General features: G+C 52.9%; 3 protein-coding genes across 3 annotated transcripts; 1 reads left to right on the top strand and 2 right to left on the bottom strand.

Moving 5' to 3' along the window:
* Positions 1-532: 532 nt before the first annotated feature.
* Positions 533-8,758, bottom strand: SMAC4_05695 (uncharacterized protein; the record flags this gene model as incomplete). Its single annotated transcript, XM_003348552.2, has 3 exons — positions 533-7,306; positions 7,366-7,721; positions 7,777-8,758. The coding sequence occupies 3 exons, from the start codon at positions 8,756-8,758 to the stop codon at positions 935-937; spliced, it is 7,710 nt and encodes a 2,569-aa protein (XP_003348600.1). The 3' UTR covers positions 533-934.
* Positions 8,759-14,042: 5,284 nt separating this feature from the next.
* SMAC4_05696 (uncharacterized protein) lies at positions 14,043-15,475 on the bottom strand. The gene has a single exon (XM_003348553.2). The coding sequence runs from the start codon at positions 15,383-15,385 to the stop codon at positions 14,126-14,128; it is 1,260 nt and encodes a 419-aa protein (XP_003348601.1). The 5' UTR covers positions 15,386-15,475; the 3' UTR covers positions 14,043-14,125.
* A 2,817-nt stretch (positions 15,476-18,292) lies between these two features.
* SMAC4_05697 (uncharacterized protein) lies at positions 18,293-20,418 on the top strand (the record flags this gene model as incomplete). The annotated part of the gene is made up of 3 exons (XM_003348554.1): positions 18,293-18,429; positions 18,507-19,368; positions 19,498-20,418. 3 exons carry the CDS (start codon positions 18,293-18,295, stop codon positions 20,416-20,418), a joined length of 1,920 nt encoding a protein of 639 aa, XP_003348602.1.
* Positions 20,419-20,453: the final 35 nt, after the last annotated feature.

Raw genomic sequence — 20,453 nt, 5'->3', positions numbered from 1 at the left:
TCTGTTGGAAGTTATATCGATCACCACAACTATATGCATTGCTTCCACAATGCTCATGTCCTCGTTCCACAGTCGTCATGTCTCGGTATCGTACAAACTTGGGAATTTGGAATATTGTCATCGAGATATGGCTGGACAAAACACATTCAAAATGGCAGATTATTTGAGTCTCTTAAGGAACACAAACAAACTCCTTTGATACTCGAGCTGGGCTGCGTTAAATGTCATTCTCGTACCGCGACATGCCAGTCCTTTTGAGAGGCGCGATAGTTTACCTACCATAACTACCGGGGAAAAGCATGTTATCACGCAGTGTACGGAATCCAACTGGTCCACATCACTTAGCTATCACCACCGCGTAAGTGTTGAGGAAAATCAGGGATATGGCAACATTAAGGAAGCGCAAGCGATTGGCCTACTGGTATCTATCCTCAAGGCAATTTGCCTAGCAAGCAAACATTGCCAGCATCGTTGTCACTTGCTTCAGCACTGCAACGGGAAGGGAAACACACGAGATTTTTTTTGGTGAACTTTTTTGTTCTACTATATCTACGAACTATTTCCCCACTCGTCCTTGTATTCAGAACGCAGTGTTTGGAAATGAGAAAGCCATGTCCGACCGATATCCGGTGACATATGACTGCGAAACTATGGAAACCCCCTATCAAGCAAGAAGAGAAAACGCCGACCCATCATCCATGTAGAAAGGCTGCCGCCGAGGGTATATAGTAAACCATGAATATCTGTCTAGCTCGTGAGAGCAAGTAAAGAAAAGAAAAGAAATCTAGAAAGAATATTCCACTTTTGAGTCTAGTGGAGGAGAAAAGAACAAGAAAGTATTAGAAAAAATAAAGAAAAGAAATCGAACCAAACCATCAGAAAATCGAACCATCAAATCATCGAACCAAATCGCACCGAAGATCCCTGCCATCGCTTAAAGAAAGATGGACGACTCCTTCTTCCCAACATCCTCCCAACTACCCGATAGGGCCCTATCCTCATCAGTATCATCACCAATGCTGGTAGCAGTGCTGGCGGTGGAGACCACAGTAGCAGTGCTGACGATCGAAACCACAGTGGACTCAGTCAAGGTGCTGATCGAAGCCTGCAAAGAGGGAGTGGTGCTCGGAGCCAACTTGAGCAAACTACCGTCGGCTTCCGAAGTCTTGGAAGCGCCAGTGGGTATCTCCTTTTTCTGCTCGGTAGCAGCAGACTTCTTGGCCGCAGCGTCACGGGTGGCCAGAAGGTCAGCGGCAATGCCCTCGCACAACTGAGCAATGCTGGTGGCGCTAAGGATCTTCATGACTGCCACGTCCTGGGCAACACTTTTCCAGATCCAGGAGCGGATCTCGACCGCGACAAGGGAGTCGACGCCAAGCTCGGTCACACTGTTGGCAGGCGTGATTTCACCCTCGACGATCTGCAGGAGGGCCTCCAAGCGGCCGATGAAGGCAGGGATGTAGACCTTCATCACGTCCTCTTTGGTGGTGGCAGCTTCAAGATCCTCAGAAAGTGATTTGATTTGCTGACCGGCAGAGCCAGCGGCAGTTTCGTCCTCCACAGGGAGGGTGTTGTGAGAGAAACGAGGATCGAGCTGCCAGTGCTGGTTGGGCGCGTCCATGCGGAACCGGTTCATACCAGTGGTGATGTCGTAGACTTGGTCACCAACAGGCTTGCCGGCAGCAATGGCCTCAAGGAACATATGGTGAAGATCCCGCTCCGAGATAGGCGGATATCCCTCGCGCTCCAGGCCGGCGTACAAGTCGTCCTTCTCACGATGCAAGAAACCCAGGCCGTAAACGACACCAATGTTGAGAGCCGTGGCCGGCAGTCCGCGGCAACGACGAGAAGCGGCGATGCCGTTCATGAACATGTTGGCAGCCGCATAGTTCGACTGACCGGCGTGGCCACCAATGGCAGCAAAGGACGAGGTCATGATGAAGAAATCCATGTCCGGAGAGTTGAAGACCTCATCGAGATTCTTGGAACCAACTACCTTGGGGTTCATGACACGGTTCCACGTCTCGACTGACATCTCGGAGAAGACACGGTCGTCAAGAACCATGGCACCGTTGACGACGCCCCCGACAGGCGGCCAGGCGTCTTTGGCGAGCTTCGCCTTGAAGGCAATAACCGTGTTGAGGTTGGTCACGTCCATCGCCTCAAATTTGACCTTGATACCGCGAGCATTGAGCTCCTTCTGCCACTGAGGCTGCTCCTTCGGAGGATTACGACTGCACAAGACAAGGTGACGAGCACCCTGCTCGATGAAGAGGGAGCAGAGACTCTGGCCCATATCGCGAGTGATGCCGACAAGGACATAGGTCCTGTTGGCGCGAAGCATCTTTTCACCCACAGTAGGCTTGACCATGTGAGCGATAGATCGCTCAGCCTTCCAGTCGAGCATCTGGAAAGCCTCTTCAGAAACAGCAGAGTCAAGCAACTTGGGCAAGGCAATGGGATTCTGCATGTCGAGAGAAAGCTCCTTGACATCGAATAGCATCTTCTTCATGCTGTTGTAGGAAAGGGCTACCCCCTCTTCCCAGAGCTTCTGAGTCAGTTCTCCGATGGGGCGGGCCGTGAAGTGAGCAGAGACGAAATCACCTTGGGTGAAATAAAAGCAGTTCTCGGGCATCGAGTCAACTAGCATGCGAGAGATGTCGTGGCTCTTAGGCAGCATGTTGACAATGCAAGCTCCGTCGATGGGATAAAGGGCCTCGATTTGTCTAGCAGTCGACTGGGTATGAACAAAGGTCATACCAGGAACCGTTTGGCTACGTCGCTCATCAGTAGAAGCACCCACGAACATGATGCCGCGGTTGCTAAAGACATCCTTGGCGCACTCGAAGAGTAAACGGTCGGGTTCGATGATCATGACAGCCCTGCCACCAGCCAAGTTGGCGACCGTGAGAGCATAAAGATACCTGCTCAGCAAGCCAAGGTAGAGTGGCTCACAGACGCCAAGTGTACCCTCAGGGAGCGTGCTGAAGAGCGTGGAAGCAGTCGAAATGTAGGACTTGTTCGACTTGCAGAGTGCAACTTGAGCTTGGCCGGTCTGGTTGTTGCGGCCAATGGAGACATAACCGGAGCACAAGCCTCCAACTTTGAACATGTTAACAGTGCTGTAGTCCACATGCATGGCCGATTCGGCAAGCGAAGGATAGAAGCTGCTCCTCTCAACCCGAGTTTCGTAGCGACCAGAGGTTGAACGGAAGACCTCAACAACGTCCTCCAGCGTATTGACTGTATCAGTCACCACGCGGCGTGGCGCATTGACGCGCTGATTGCCCTCCTTCCAAGGGAGAACGCGAGGGACGATCAAGCGGCCACGCTCAAGGTGCACCTCGTGCTCGCGAATCCACAGGGGCTCATCGTCCTCGTTTTTCTCTCCGAGAAAGTGAACAATGAACCGGGCAAACGTCTCAGACACGGCGCGAACAGCTGGTCGAGTGTCGATGGTGTCGAGATCGAGCACTTGGATGTGCAAGCCAGGGACTTCACCAGTAACCGTTCTGGTAAAGCCAAGCGAGGCGGCATGGTCAGGATTGGTAAACCTGGCATTGTGAGTGACCCACATGATGAGCATCTGTGGATGCAGCAAGGACCGAATGGTGTTCATCCGCTCAGCGGTCATATCGGCAAGAATAGGCTGATCAATATCGCCAAGGATGATGGCTGCGGTGCATGATGAGAGCAACTCGTCATTTTGAATATCCTCGAAGGAGTCGACAGCAGTGATCTTTTCACAGAACAACGCAAGCTCCTGGAGAACGCCGGAAGAGATGCAAGATGTCCAGACCTTCTTGCCGCCCACGATGAGAACATGCTCGACCAGAGGAGTCGTGGTGGCATGATGAAGAGGCCGGAGCAGTTGCTTCTTCCTCCGTGATTTTGCCTGTCTTACACTCAACGTGAATCCAGGATTGAACCACGTGTCCGAGTTCCTTGCAGTATTCTCAAAGCCGCACTCCTCAATGAGATCAGGCCAATCGGGAGGCGTGGTGGTGCCATCATGGGCCGAAGGACGGCCAGCGCAACGAAGCATCCTGTCCTTGAGCGGAGTGCGAGATGCATGGAGGACGATAAGGAAGCCGCCAGGACGCATCGAGTCCCTGATAAGTTGTAGCGCGGAATGAGTCTTCTTGTTCTCGAGGATGGACGTGTTGAGAACCACAAGGTCATAAGGTCCGCCGGCGGACTCGACCTCACCCTCGAGGTCAACCTCATCAACCATGATCTTCTTGCGAATGCCTTCGAAAAGAGGCGTGCGTTCCTTGAGATTTGCCTCAGGCTTACCACCAATGCGGTAACTGAGGAACGATCCCTCGAGTGCTGCCATGATGTGCTCGGTCAAGCCCATCTCGGGATCAGTCAAGCCAAGGATGTTCATGCGAGGATACTTGTGCACAATTTGGCGAACAACACGACCGACCTGCTTCTGGAAATATGACAGTTGCTGTGCCTCTTGGACTAATGTGGGGAGCATGCCGGGAAGGACGTCAGGAAGATTCTCTCCCAGGTGGCGGATGAAGTCCAAAGTCATAAAGTAAGGAGAAGAGCGGATGAACTTCTCCAGGCTCTTCTCAGTCTCGCGGGGCCAGGAGTTGGAAACCAGGCGAGTCTCGGTCTGGTAGCCGGCTGGCTCAAGCAGATCCCTGGGCGTCTCCCTAAAGCGCTCGAGTGCGGCACGCTCGACGTATGAGGAGGCAACCCTGGCACAGCTCTCGAAGAGCATAGGGCTCACGCCATTGATGGCTTCCGGCGGTGAAGAAACGATCTGATCCTCAGGATCCAATTCGTAGATGGTGGTAAGGTAGAGCTCCCTATCATTCTCGGGGCGTGTTGACGTGAAGGAACCGACAGTAAGTCCTTCAATCTGAATCTCCAAATCGCTGTTGGGGTTGTAGATGTTGATCTCGGCCGTGAATGAGGCCGCAGCTGTCTTTGAGAAAGGAGTGCCTTGGGTCAGATAGGCATCCACAGCAAGCTCATCATCGCGAGCGCCGCTGTGGCAGGTAGCGAGGTTGAACTTCACGCGACTCATCACCTTGGGAAGGAATGACGTCCACAGGGATCCATCACCGGGGGAAGAAACAGTGAGGAAGGCAGTCTGCAAGCAGCTGTCCAAAGTGGCTGGGCTGATGTCCAAGTCAGTCTCGTCATCTGCATGGAACCTCTTAACGTTGCCAGAGGAAAACTTGTAGCGACGCTCAATCGCCGTCAATCCCTTAAAAGGTCCTTGGTAATCCAGACCAGTGCCCGCCATCATCTTGTAAAACGCCTCAGGTTGGGCGGAGAGGGTCTCAGCACGCTGCGCAGGACGATGAGTGAGTGCTCTGGGAGACTTCTCTCCAAGGAGGATATGAAGCTTTCCGCTAAAGTTGAGCTTCATGTCAATAATACCGTCGGCAGGCGCCGAGGTAAGCGTGAAAGTGGCCTCGATAGTGGACGCATCCTTGGTAGAGTTGGACACGACCAAAGAGAACAGTGTCTCAACACCGGGAGACTCCGGCTCAAGCGTAATACCAGCCATGAACCTCAAGTCGCGCAGCTCAACGACAGAAGCGGCGCGATCACCCAAAAGAACGCGAGCAGCATCCAAAACCATGATGCAATAGGCCGAAGCCGGAAGAAGCGCTTGTCCTTGGAATTTGTGCCCCTGGGCCCACGGAAGCTTTGCGTACTTCATGATGTTACGCCATCTAAGCTCATGCTCGTTGTCGTCTCTGGTGCGAATGCCGAGGAGCTCATGCGGTTTGTGAGTCCTGAAGTGATACTGGCGAGAAACGCGAGACTCGCGGTAGTAGGTGTGCGAGTGATCCCAAGGATAGTTAGGACCCTGCTCAAAGCGAAGCTGAATCAGTTCGGGCATAACTGAGTCCTGGACGAACTTTTGGATCATTGCCGACGATGAGGCAAAGTTGGACCACATCCAGCCCAGGAAGTCTGCAAAGGCAATGCGATCGTCGAGCTTCCTGTCAAGTAGACCAGAGTAGATAATGGCCTCTCCCGAGTTGGCCTTCATGGTCTGAGTAACGGGGCCGCGCAGGGCAGCGTGAGGTCCCACCTCAATGGCGCAGTCAAAGGGGCCTTGTCCCTCGAGAGCAGTGCTGACAGCCTCGAAAAAAAGGACTGCGTTGACCATGTTATCGTGCCAATAGGAAGACGCGAGCTCCTGAGCGGTGGGATCACCGTGGCCGTAGACGCTGGACACCCAGGTAATGCCGTTGCCGTCCTGCAATGGAGCAATGTTGCAAGCCTTAAGAGCCTCGATGTACTCGGTAGCGGGCCGAACCATGTGAGGCGAGTGATAAGCTGTGTCGACCTGCAGCATTCTCGCAAACTTCTTCTCGCTCACGAGATGATCACGAACCTTCTGCACAATGTCAAGATCACCCGACAGAGTGACACTGCTGGGTCCGTTGCTGGCAGCAACACAAACGCGGTTGCCAAACTCCGGCATGGCACAAAGCTCTTCAGCCTCTGCCTTGGTGAGGCCTGCAGCCATCATGCCGCCCAATTGGCCCTCAGCACCGCTGGCGAGGTGAGCATATTTGCCGCGATAGTAGGAGATGAGGATCGAATCGCGAGCAGACAGTTTGCCAGCCGCATAAGCCGCAGCGATCTCGCCGGAAGAATGTCCGACAACGGTGTGGAAGGTAATGCCCAAGTGAGCAAGGAGATCGATCAGGGCGATTTGAACCGCGGTGCAGAGGGGCTGGGAGATGGCCGCCTTCCCAACTCTAGAGAGACTTGCATCGGCCATGATCTCCTGTTCAAGGAACCATGCGGGCGGATGAGGGCAGGCTTGAAGAACATCATCGAGCTTGCGAATGGACTGGGCATAAACGTTGCTAGTCTCTAGCAAACCACGAGACATGGTGGCCCACTGCGCACCTTGGCCGGTGAAGATACCCAGGATCTTCGGAATGTCGGCCTGAGGGCGAGCGCGGACACTGATGGTAGCCGCTTTTCCGGCATCGGCCTTCGTGATCAAGGCATCGAGACCCTTCATGATGTCGTCCATTGTAGAGCCGGTAACCGCAGTGCGGTAAGGGAATGCCGTGCGATGCTTGTAAGCATACCAAGCCGCCTGCTCAAGAGGCAGCGATGCGTACTGCAAGAGAAAATCACGATAGCACTTGGCAACAGCGCCCAAAGACCTAGGCGAGCTGGCAGAAAGAACCAGCGGCAGACGAATCTGGCCATCAGTCGAGAGAGAGCCCGAATCGATGAGCTTGGGCACAGCCAGGGTCGGTGCAAAGATCTTGGCAACCGGGTCATGAATATCCGGCACGTACATTTCCTACAGAACCGTTAGCATCAAATGAGAAAGCAAGACAAGCGAGGTATGATGAAACTTACGCAAATTGCTGTCGAGTTGGTTCCTCCGAATCCGAAGGAATTGACAGTGGCACGCCTGGGTTGGCCAGCCGGGACAGAAGGCCAGGCCATGGCCTTGGTGGGCACATGAAGATGTGAGTAGTACTTGGCAACAGCGGGCTGAAGTCTGTTGAAGTGCAGGTTGGGGGGCACAGTGCCGTTGTTCATAGCATGAACCACCTTGAAGAGACCGGCCAATCCAGCGGCACCTTCGGTGTGACCGATGACGGTCTTGACGGAGCCCACAAGCAGCTTTGACACTTCGGCCGTGTCTTGGCCCGCGGTGCTGACGTTACGGCCGAAAAAAGCATCCTCAATGGCCCTAGCCTCATTGGGATCTGCGGGAAGCTGTTAGCTGATGTGATCGAGTGAAAAGCAGATAACAAAACTTACCACCAGCAGCAGTGCCGGTACCATGGGCCTCGAAGAATTGGCAACGATCAAGAGGGTCCTTGGCGTTCAAGCCCGAGCGACGATAAGTGTCTTGGATGAGTGTCGACTGTGCCTCCCAGTTAGGCATGGTGATGCCCTGGCTGCGGCCGTCTGAGTTGACGCCGGTCTCGCGAATGATCGCCTCGATGCGATCGCCGTCAGCCAAAGCCTTGCTTAGAGGCTTGATGAACATCGCAGCAACACCCTCGCCACGTGCATAACCGTCGGCGCGATCGTCCCACATGTGGCAGCGGCCAGTGGGACTGAGCATGTGCAAGCTCGACTCGACGACGAACTGCTCAGGGGTGAGAATCAGGTTGACACCTGAAACACAAGCCATCTCAGCCTCACCCGAGCGAAGAGAGAGAACAGCCTGGTGGAGGGCGACAAGACTGGACGAGCAGGCAGTGTCGATGGTCATGGAAGGACCGTGGAAGTTGAAGAAGTACGAAACACGGTTCGAGATGATGGAGCGAGCGTTGCCAGTGGCGTAGTACTGGCTGACCGAAAGATCGTCGCGCTGGGAGAGGGTGTCGTAATCGGCCGTCATGACACCGGCGAAGACGGCGACCTTCTTGCCGGAGTAGTCCTGGAGGGAGTAACCAGCAGACTCGAGAGCCTCGTACACGACCTCGAGAAGCATGCGCTGCTGGGGATCAATGGCCTCAGCCTCCTTGGGTGTGATGTTGAAGAAGCTGGCATCAAAAAGACGATGGTCCTGCTCGAGGAAGTAGGCCTTGGCCGAATTGGTGGTGCCGTGATATTCGCCATCCGGGTGATAAAAGCCGTCGACGTTGAAGCGCTCCTTGGGGACTTCGCGCGTAAGATCCTTGGGATGCTTCAGAAGCTCCCACAGCTTGGCGGGGGAGGTGGCTTCGCCCGTAAAGCGGCAGCCGCTGCCAACGATGGCGATGGGCTCAGACAGCGGAATCTTGTAAGACATTATGATTGCTGTGAGGTTTGGTAGTTCTAAGGAGGGACAGTGTTGAGAAAAATTAGATATCTAGTACTGGACCGAACGCCGAAAACCAAACGAACAAAACAAAGACAGTCGTTCCTCAAGTCGTGAGTCGTAAAGTCGCCGTTCTCGCTGGAGAGGAGAAGTCGCAGGTATGTACGTTACCGAAAGAAAATGCTAATGAGCAAGAAGAGGTAGAAAGCCAATGCCAAAATGCTCTGCTAGGTGGCAAAGAAGAAGTTTCTCGAAAGAAAGTGTGCGTTGACTTTGGGTTGTTTTTGTGTGAGGGACAAAAGAGTGGAAGTCGGGTTGGGAGAGAAAGGGAGTCCAGGCACGACCGGAGGGGTACTAGTAGAAATTGCTCTGGCCGATGGTCGCGTGAAGGGCGACTTGGGCAGATGGAAGGCGGTGACCACCGACCAAGTGAATTGTTGCTTGTGATGGTGGGTGCCGACTGGCAGGGCGGAACTGGACCCTGGAGCCGCGAGAATCACAGTTCACTTGGGTTGGCGACCAGAGTTTAAAGGTTCGTCAGCTGGCACCTCGTGGCGAAAGCACAAGCGCCGCCCGTTCGTTGCTAGGTTCCCTACCCGTTGCAGACCGGCGGTGGGCGATGGGCAGCTGCGCCGGTTAGTTGTTGGCGGTTGTTGCCGGTGGTGATATCCACTCCGCCGGGAATGGACAACGTGCCGCCGTTTGTGGGAGGTGTTGACGTGAAGTGACTCTCAAAGATTGAGGCTCCGCCACCGTCAACGAGACCAGCGACTGCATTGACCAACCGCAATTCACACCATCTTTCACTCGGAGTATGCGACCTTCCTTCAACCATAACCAGGTCCCAAAGGATCCCTTGCCGCATTGCCGCACAATCCAATATTGCAACCGCAACCACGTCAATCAAAGGACGGGAAGCGCCTGGATCCTGCGCATCCTTTCCCTCGGGTGGTATATCGGGGCCGACTGCCATTTCTGACTATCCTTCGTCTTTTTCTTCTTCCTGATAGGAACTCAATGATATGCTTCGTCACGTCCACACAACGAAGAGCTTTGCCAGCATCCGAGTGCGTTCATGACAGTACGAAATACAGTCAATGCCATCCCCACAGTGACTCGCGTTCCATCGCAGGATCGTCTGGTGCAACCGCTATCGAGGCCATCAACTTGAACCTTGGCTGGTCTCTCATGGTAACATGTGTTCCCCGAAGTGGTTGACGTAGAGGAGGTATACACCCATTTAAGTCTCGCCATCTTATGATGCGGCTCGTTGGCCATATCCTGATTGTTCGTAAAAACAAAAAGCACCTGACAAGGATCACCAAGTCGAAGAAATGCCGGCTTGAGGTGCATCGTTTATCAAAAGACGAAGCAGATAACACGTAGCCGACCATCCTCTGCGTGTGGTGGAGGTTTTATAAGGGTCCAAGGGTCCCTCAAAGAGTATCTCTACTTCAGAGTGGTGTTGCCTCGAAGTTAGACCGGTTGGCCCGTTATTGCCCCAATCCCTGTCGCTTGTTGGCACGGCACATAACCGCATCGCCACAAGGAAATGCTGACCAGATCGAGACCGGCCAAAGTGGTACAGGCGCCGTTTTCTAGGGTAGAAACGACGGTCGGTCGTTCAAAGTCTGAAAGGGTGCCCCGCTTGTCAATCTTGCATTGGCCCATGTACCCAATTGCAGTCGTTGGATAGTGGTGACTTGAATCATCTTGGTGACACTGCTCCGGCTAAAAAGAAACGCCACCATGTATAGAAGCAAGTCAGGCGCACCGCGAAGCACCTCACGAGCCTATAACCAATGAAATGTTGGTACAGTCGCAGAAGGAATCCGTTAGTGATGGTGGCTTGAAGGCGGGGCAGTTGTGGAAGGTGGCCGATATGGGACAAAGGGCAGGTGAACCCTCCGAAGGTACGCCGGTATCAAGTTGAGCCCCGAAGCCTCTCAGCCGCCGGCGACAACGTCACAACGGTCCCGTAATAGTGTGCTATGTCGCCGCAAGCTTCGTAGCTGTTGAGGCGGGGTTTCCTGTCCACCTAAAACCCCGAGAACACAGAAGGTGACACGAAGCTGAGTCGGCCTGATCGTCGTGTAGCTCTAGAAACCGAGGCAGCCATTCCGGACCTTCCCGTCCCGTTGAGGGAGATTGGGAGACCGTCCTTTGGGGCCAAGGCGACCGGGACACTGCCGCCGCTGTCAGTATGCTGAGCAACCGAGTCTCAGCGGTTGCTGTCACGTGGGTTTTCCAGCAAATGCGGAACGCAACCATCTGGAGAAACGTTTAGTTGAAGGCCCATCCATGGGTAAGAAGATAACTTGCCGGCCACTACAACCAAGCTATCCCGAGGCAAAGGTTGTCTAAAGAGCGCGTCGTACCAGGAGGCCATTGTAGCATGTTGGTGTAAGTCAACCCATGAAGCATCGTGATTACGCGTTACGACAGCAAGGTTGATGGAGTACTTTGAGCCACTCACGGGTCCTGTTCCGGGAACTGGTGCCGCCCAGCTGTCGACTGCAGGATTGAGCAACATGTGAGTTTCGCGGCCATCACAAGGAGTGCGGTCCTTTGAGGCCTCTCTTGAGGAAGTCGCACATGGTGGGTAGAGCCGGAGAACACCCGCTTGCCATGAAGTGATGGGCTCGGTTGCGTCAGCGTTTCCAGTGCGTCCCACGAGGGGGGGATGACACAACCGGGTGGCACCTGATGAGCACCATACAATGCATAGACGACGGCTGTAGTAGTCGGTGATGCAACACAGCCGTAGCACGTTGTCTTATGGAAGGATGAGAATGCTACGTTCTTCGTTCCAAGACCCGGGAGGGACTGGAAGCTGAGAACACTGGGCCCCAAGATGTCGGGTGGGTAGCACCGAGTTGTAGGCTGCGTTGTCGAGCGACATGGACTGTAGTAGCTGACGATAAATGGACCCCAAGCGATAAATGCGAGGGTCTTTGAACAAGGTGTTGTTGGTCCGGGAAAAGCAAAGCCTAAGCGTAAATCACGTCGTATCACGCAGTATGTCAGCAATATGAACGTCTGGAAGAAGATGGGGGCCAGCCAGGCCATCCATGGAGGGCGACTACCATGCTGTCTTGGAAGGCAGAGCTGATCACTTGGATAGGGTGAGCATGGTTCCTCGTTGTACTCGAAGAGAGTAGATGGTAGTAGACGAGTTACTAATCGGAGGTTGCTCTGGATGTGGACGAGTGTGAGTGTGAGTGTGACTCGGGGTAGAGACTCAGACAGGTGTGGTAGTTCAGCCCTTCAGGTCATATCACCTCGAGGAGGGAAGTTTGGCCTTGGGGTCCACCTCATCCCCCGTCTCTCCAACACGTTCATCTTTGTTCCCTGAAACCGTAATGTCTTGCTGACGGTCTCGTCTCATTACCCATTGTCGTTCAAGTGGCCAGGCAGCCAAACGGCTCATTGTGAGTGTTGGCGTCGGTGTTGTGCGTTGGTGTTGATAACAAACGCGCGCCGGATATCGGACATGACACACTCACTGCGTTCATGATTGCAACGGGCAGCACGAAGAAAGAAGGGGTGAAACAAGTGGCATATATTTCAAAGCTATTCAAGAGGGGTGATGGTATTGTAGATGAAGATTAGCCAGAAAGGCTCAAGTTGACGACATGACGTTGGATGGACGTTGAGCAATTTGGACTTTGTGCGCCGCAAATCAGACCAGTCACAAATTGTCGACGCCCTTTGCATTTGCCAAGGCCAGAGCGACAAAGACAAAAGCACAGCGTTATGTGGGGACTGCAGGCAAATCTCAAGACTTTAATTGGTCACGACTTGTGCACGGGCCTTCCGTAAACGATGAGAATAAGGTACCTTGACGGCCCGGTCGAGAATCAAGTTGACGATAGTGACACTTGGACGAGCAACAAAAATTGATTGAGCAAGTTCAATGTCGAGATGAAGGATCGGGAGCTTCCCATATCAAAGTTGGTTGGTGATGAGATGGTTTCGAGTGTTAGAGGTGTCTGAATGATGCAGATTGGAGATGACATCCACAGCATCAATCTCAAGCTTCAAATCTCCAGAGCAGGTGCGATGCCTGTTGATATTCTCCAGCTCTTTCCCCCAATAAACAACTGTGACAACATTTTCTCTTAGTCGGTTTCAAGAGGCGGGGTAACCGAAATATCAAGAAGGAGCAACCGAGAGCCCGACTTCCCAAAATGTTATGCCCGGATGTAGACGTTCTCAAGCTTCGACTTTGTTTGATCCATCCGTGACATCGACCCGGGATTGCATAGTGTTAAGTTGTGTTCCAGGTACCAGGTATCACGGGATGCAAGCACAAAAAAAAGGATTGAAGAGATATCATATGCCGTTGTGTTATAACAGGGCAATGTATCCAAATCTGGCAGTGATACTGCATAAACCGTGATTATATTGGGCAATAGAGTGCAGTGCTTATGAGGTTCTGGAAGCGTTATCCGTACCAGACGGGATGTTCGCGTTCGCTGCTTGGACTCGAGGTGCAACATCCGATAGGATACCACTCTGTTAACGAAGTACTTTGAAGCTCAGCCAACCTGGATGGCGACAGGGGTCCTGCACTAACGTCCTCGTGAACTTAAGATGGCTGCAGACCTAACTGGAGGATTCCATCACATCGGGCGTTCCCCAAAAGTTGGTAAATACTACTACAAACTGTGGCTTTAAAACTCATGGAGGGGGAAGATGTAAACCCCTTTTCTTACTTATAACTTGCACCTGGCTACGAATAGTTTTCATTCTTGCGGATACTATTTAGTTGGAGGCCTTTCTCCCTTCTTTCCTATCTTTCCGGCAACCTACCTTAGTCAGTCACCGAATCAAGCACCTACCGAGTACCTACCTGTTTGGGCTTACCCATCCCATCTTGCAAGATAATCTCCAATCATGGATATCTCTCATCAATATGCCTTCTGATAGTTGCCAATAGTGAAATGCACTCGATGAGGCACAGAACCTCGCACCAAGTCAACATGACTACATGAGGGACTCCTCTATTCTGATAACCATGGGTGTGTGGTATGGTAAGATCTGTACATGCAACACCCACTCTCTCGCAAAGAGAGTGGGTATCGCGGCAAACCAGGCCAGAGCACATACCCGCGGCTACCATTTCATCACGTATATCCCATCTCCAACATCGAGAACAGTGCAAGTAGAACATCAGGGGGTCATCACGTACACAGTAGATGAAGACAGAATATTTACTACACCCAAAAGACGTACTGAATAGAAATCCCGGCGGCAAACCTCCGTTTCTAAGAAGGTATCCGAAACTCGCTCGTAACTGAAAAAAGAAAACCATTATCTTACACCGGCTTCATCACCGGACACGGATCCCCTCCTCTACTCATCAGCAACATCACCAGTAGCAAATAGTTCCAAGTGCACCTTACTCCTCTCGACCCCAAGGCCAACCAACACCTTCCTGATCTCCACCATGAACGTCTCCGGTCCGCAAATGTAGTACTCGGTCCTCTTATCTGCCAAATGCAGATCCCGCTCCCCATCCAACTTGGTCAAGTCCATCCTCGTATCCGCAAAATCGTAATGCACACCGGCCTGATCCGTGCCCGCCACCGTCTTCAAGAACACATGGGCTGACACCTGCTCGGGGTTCTCCTTGACGATGCGCCTGACCTCCTCGCCAAAAGGCTGTGCCGAGCTCGACCTGCTCGCGTGGATCCACGACACGGGTCTCTTGGCCGGGGCTTGCACCAAGCTCTTGAGGATAGCCATCAACGGAGTAGCGCCCACGCCAACCGAGATCAACACAACCGGCACCCCTTCCTTGCTCGCATCCGCGGGATCGACGTAGAACTCGCCCTGCGGATGACTAACTTCCACCTCAGCGCCCTCTTGCATACCATGGAGCAAGTTGGAGATCAGTCCCGGCATACCGTTACCGGCCTCCCCTTCCTCCCTCTTCACGCTGATCCGATACTCCTCCATGCCTCCCTCCTTCGGAGCCTCACTCAAGCTGTACTGCCTACTCTGCAAATACCCCACCTGCGGCGCCAGCACTTGCACAGAGACATACTGACCCGGCAGATACCTTGGCAAGGTGATCCCATCAACCGGCTTCAAGTAAAAGCTTGAAATGTTCTGACTTTCCTCCACCTTCCGCGCAATCCTAAACTTCCTCCAGCCCCTCCAGTGGTCCTTCTTTTCATTCTCCTCATACATCTTCCCCTCCGTCCCAATAAACACATCCGCTAGCACTCCATATGCAGCCGTCCAAGCGTCAACAATGTCTGGCGTGGCCGCATCGCCAAGAACCTGCCCGATGGCTTGGATCAGGTATTGGCCGACAATGGCGTACTGCGCCGGTTCAACTTGGAGGGAGACGTGCTTGTGCGCGATGCGCGCGACGGCGTGCGACAAAGCGGCGAGGTTGTCGATGTAGGTGGCGTAGGCGAGGACAGCGTGGGCGAGGGCGCGCGGTTGGGCCCCCGTGGACTGGGAGGTGATGCTGAAGATGTTTTTGAGAGAAGGGTTCTCGGTGATGAGGTTGTGGTAGAAGACGGTGGTGATGGCTTCGCCGTGCTGCTTGAGGACGGGGGCGGTGGATTTGACGATGGATATTTGGGCGTCGGTGAGGGTCATGGTGACTGATGGTTGTGCCTTGTGGGAGGCTCTTGATATGTCAAGGTGTGTCTGTTTTCAGGGGTTGAACTCAATGTTGAGGGTGTTCGTCTGAAGATGGAACTTGAAACTTGTGATGATGATGATTTGCGTCCGGGCGCTTGCCTGAGTATTTATCATGGCGTCTGATTCTAGCCCTCTCCATCATGATGTTCCTGACCCCGGTGCAACGGGCGGTTCCTGGTGCCATGTTGTCTTGGGTTTCCACTTGGAGGCCCGAATGCCCACCACCAATACTAGGCCATCCCCGGAGTTCTGGAGCCTATAGGACGGGAAGGTGGGACCACACGACACGCCGTACGATCGGGGATATGATCCTGCTATGTCGATCATGGACAGGTGTTGCATTGAGGAAAGAAAATAAACATCTCCGTGGACTCCCGCGGATGTGATGTGTAGGAAGCAGGTCGAGAGTCGGAAATACTCATACCAAGACTCTATTTTCGGTCCCGGAGACGCCGGGGCTGACAAGGCCTTGTCACCAAAAGAAGGCACCGGACATTGACTGGTCCATCTCACAAAAACCTGAAAAAGGTGCGCGGGAAGAGATTGATGACTGTCCCTAAAGTTGATCAGCTCACAATTGATAATGACATGGTACAAGTCAGCCCAGAAGGCTCAAGAAGGCGAGAAGGGTCCGCCCGTTGAGAGAGCGACCCTTACACCCGGGAACACCCATCAGCAAATCCGCGATCGATAATCGAGGGTCGAGACTGTTGTCCTTGTCCGTAGGTTGTTCCAGGCGCGATTTTGCGGGATTCTGGATGAGTGGAAAGAAGATGAGGACCCGTGGACCCATCAGCGGTTGATGTTTCTCCGCGGCGGGATCACCCGCGCTCCTCAAACAGGTACGGCGCGTCGGTGCTCCCTGCGCTGACCCGTGGACGGCAATTGACGGGTGAGAATTAGCAGCCACCAGATTGGTCAGTTCATGGTTCTGTTTCTTGCGATTCGGGCATTGTCCCGTCGGCGATTCTCTCTCTTTTAGAAACAGGCAAATCGCCAGAAGTCCGAGTAAAGACGGGAGAAGGACAGAGTGTCGTTGCGAAGGATGACACAGCCGCTTGTAGGATCGCTACCGAAGGCGGTGTCCAGCGCAAACAGCGACTTCCGTCAGTGCGGGCCGTCGGTTGATTGCTTCATGTCACTCATAGGTTGAGGGTTAGGGTTAATGACGGGTTCTGGCGTTGTCCTGTGCTCTTGGGAACGACTGGCGCAGTGGCTGTCGTGGCTGGCTTGGCACCACTCAATCTCAACGACATCACTCCATTTCCGCCTGTCATGATGCATGGTGCTTCCTGCCTTCCACCGTCCACTGAATGCGCGGATTGTGCGCACCGCGTTTGTTCTTTCTTCTTCAACTTGAAAACTCAGCCGACGGGAAGCCGATCGAAGGCAGTCACAATTCTCAAGAGCGTCCTGATCGAGGACGTCTGGAAGCACTTACCGATTGCGGACTTGCTAGGTGGCTGCTTCCTTCCATTCACATACAAGCGCTTGACAGTTCGCGATGAATATTTGCCATCATTTCGACGGCAAGGCATGGTTAACACAGCCAATTGCTCGGCCCAACCGGCCCAGCATACAAACTCCCACGGTGTACGACATGGGTGGCACAATGTCAGCGGCCTATGTCTTTGTTGGAAAGAATGAAGGAACTGAAGGGTGTTATGGGAGATTTAATGCAAGAGTGACTGGTTGGGAACTTGGGGGCACAATGAGATAAGATGGCAGGAGCGGCTGGTTGGGTGAGGCAAGCAGGCAGGAAGCCAGGAATAAAGGTGCAGGAGCACATTGGACTGCTTTCTCTCGCCTTGCTGGTGAGCTCGCAGGGTCGACCTCAATAACCTCGACAAAAAATCACGGAGGCTTGGGTATGGTAAGTGGGATGGAATCACCTGAGATCAGTGAGTTCCTCCTGTAAAGGTGCAACTCCACCAATAGCTCCCATGACTGCCGCTAAAGTAACTTCTTACTGACCCGCTCACATACGACCACGGCCAAATACAAATGAGGCTTCCCCAAAATCTCAGTGTCGTTGATCAACCGGCTGTCTTTGCTACAAAGTGGCTTGGATCTGAAGGTTGGGGAGGACACTCATGATGCTGGACCAACTCAGTAAAAACACATCGATCCCTTCCTTGGAAATGTTTGTAGGGGAGCCTCAGCCAGGGTAAACCGCAAGAGTCGCAGGAATATGCTTATTCAAGCTCAACATGACCATGGTACAAGCGCCATACACGATGTAATTCGAAGCAGTAAAGATTGACCCACGCCGGTCGCTGCGCGCCTCCTCGGAAAATTGACCGGCAACCAGTCACAGACGCGGTGCGTCTCGCATGTCAGATGGAAGTAGCAGCATCTCCCACTTCTCATCCCAGTGTTCTTGCAATGTTTGAGCTTCAAGTTTGCGCATTCCTCATGATTGTCGACGCAAGCGACTCGCCGCCCGCCTGCGTTGCGTCCATCACACTTCATGGTCGTGAAAACGAGAAAGTGCACTTAAACAAGTCAAAGCGATGAAAACACAATAGGTAAAGAATGGTTGGCGTAGAGAATCCTGCCATTCCCTGACCTCCATCTGCTCTAATCGATATGGAAAGACGCGAGCTCTAAAATAGCAGTTGTCTTCACGTCATGAGAGCCCTTGGATGAGTATATGTTCCCCATTCTACCCGTTTCCCATTACTCGCCTGAACAACTCCTCCAACATCTTCTTTTCAACATCCGGTTTGTGCACATAATTTGCATCTTTTGTCATATCTTTTGCGTTCTCTTCTTTGGCTTTCATGTCGACTTAGGTCTTTCGGTGTACAAATCACTGCTCTTTCCACATCCACTCCCCACGGCACCTCCCATCACACTGCAATGCCGCCAACCTTCTCATTCCGCGACTCTCTTGATGAACCGCCTCAGATCACTCTTGGGAGAAAGGCTTGGCAATGGTACACGTTATGGGCCAAAACGTCCAAAAACAAGGCCACGGAGCAAGATCTTTGGAAATGGTAAGCCGACCCTCTTTCATTCTCAGCAGGCTTTGTTTGTTCATGTGTTCCCGAAGCTGACTGTTTGCTTTCAACAGGGTCATAAATGAAATCGGTCCAGGTCGTGGGCACAAGAGTGTTTCTCGGGAGCAGAGGGAACAAGCGAGTTGGAAGTGTCCCATCAGTTACCCGCCCGGATCCAAGGGCTACGAGTTTCTGCAGCAACACATCGCCTTGCAATTCGAGAAGTGGTTCATCACCAAGGAACGCTGGAAGGTTCCCGTCCTTTCATCGTCACAAGCAGAGCCGCTCTCTATTCAAATTCGCTGTTCGATTTCCAACATCTTGAACGGCGGCTCGTGGATTATGGACCACAACAATGGTGGCTCGGTCCATTCCACCGCTTCCCAGGAGATTACACCAGAGCCCTGCACCGACTCCGAACATTTCATTCGCACCTCGTTGTACCCAGCCTGGAAGGCTGTTTGCGACTTTCATAAATGGGCTCCGGCCAATATTTTCTGCTTCGACCTGCCATACAATTACTCCCACCTGGCTTTTGAGATTGTTGATGCCATGGCCAGCTGTCAATGCCCACATACAACGTTTCGCTTGGTGCTGGACAGCTCCAAGTACACCGAGCAACAAGCTGTTGAGCTTTTGACAACCGAACGACCACTGGCTGCGGACAAGGAGCTAGTTGTCGAAGTGACAGATGGAAGTGTTGAGGCTCGGACCACTCTCATTCAGCAAGTTGGCGATTCGACATTGATCATTGATGGAACCAACAACTCCTGCATCCTGCAAGCTATTCGCGACCCTGTTATCCACTTCTTTCTTACTGGGAAGAAGGGCGACGCACCCAAACCATGGGGCATCTTTAAGTTCATCGTGAACTGGGACGACAGAGGCTTCTACGAGCGCGCCGCCGAAGCGACCAAGGCCATACCAAAGGTGCCGGTTCGCATGCCATCCAAACCTACCGCGACTCCGTCGTTTTCTGTGTATCGCGGCTTGCCCGATTTCAAGCCAAAACAAAGTTTTCAAACTGCTCTACGGCCTTCACCAACCAAAAAACCAGAATCACAGTCTTTGCCTGTCAAGTCAGATCAATCTGATACCTCGGTCGGCGATCTCTTCGATGATGACCGCTTCAAGTTCATGTTGGCCCTATGGCGTGAAAGGAAGCGGCCGATCGATGACATTGTGCGAGACCACTTTCCAGATTTTGAGATGGAGCCTGGTTTTCGCCTGCCGGAGGAAGCAAGACTAGACTTGTTGGAGGCACTACTGGATGAAGATTTGAGTGATGTCTTTGTGATTCTCGACGACTTTTATTCGGGCATGCAGTTCATCTACAGCGAATTTGATGTTGACGCCCGATGGAAAGAGGTCCTAGAACGCATGAAGGGCCTTGAAGAGTCGATTTTCGGAAGCGGCTTGAAGGGTGGAATGCGAGGTTCCGATTCTGCCACATTCACGCCCCAACATTCTTCCAACACGCAAGTTTCCTTGAAGTGGGATGATCCAGAGCTCATTCGCAGCGAAGATTTGGTGGATCCATTAGAACAAGGCGGCATAGTGCTTGAGAACCACTTCGACAGGCGATTTCCAGATCTTTTCATTGATCTGGTATATGATGTTCGATATCGGTGGATGGATCCTGGATTTGGTCAGATCTTCAATCCCACTCTTTACTTTTGCAAGCATCGACCTACCGGATCAAAGGACAATATGGCCAGCTCCATGCCACGCTTCAAACATCCTTCCTTTGATGTTGAAAGGAGACATTTGCATGATTTGAAGCGTTTGGCAACGACGAAACCTGATTCAACCATAGATGATGGCGGGCGTACCGTTTCCCCGCCCTCGAAATTCGAACCCGATTGTTCTTCGAGAGTTCACACCCCCTCAAAGGCTTCGTCTTTAGAGTCACAGCCCCTTAGCCCGGGATGGGTGCCTTTTGGGCACAAGAGAGCCTGGAAGGCTTCAATTCTTGATCAGAACTAAACGCCCGTTTCTGTCAACACAGAAGCAAAAACCGA

The sequence above is a fragment of the Sordaria macrospora genome, chromosome 6, assembly GCF_033870435.1.
Source record: "Sordaria macrospora chromosome 6, complete sequence".
Lineage (NCBI taxonomy): Eukaryota > Fungi > Ascomycota > Sordariomycetes > Sordariales > Sordariaceae > Sordaria > Sordaria macrospora.
The sequence above is the reverse complement of the archived record's forward strand: the minus strand, read 5'-3'. Positions and strand labels throughout refer to the sequence as shown.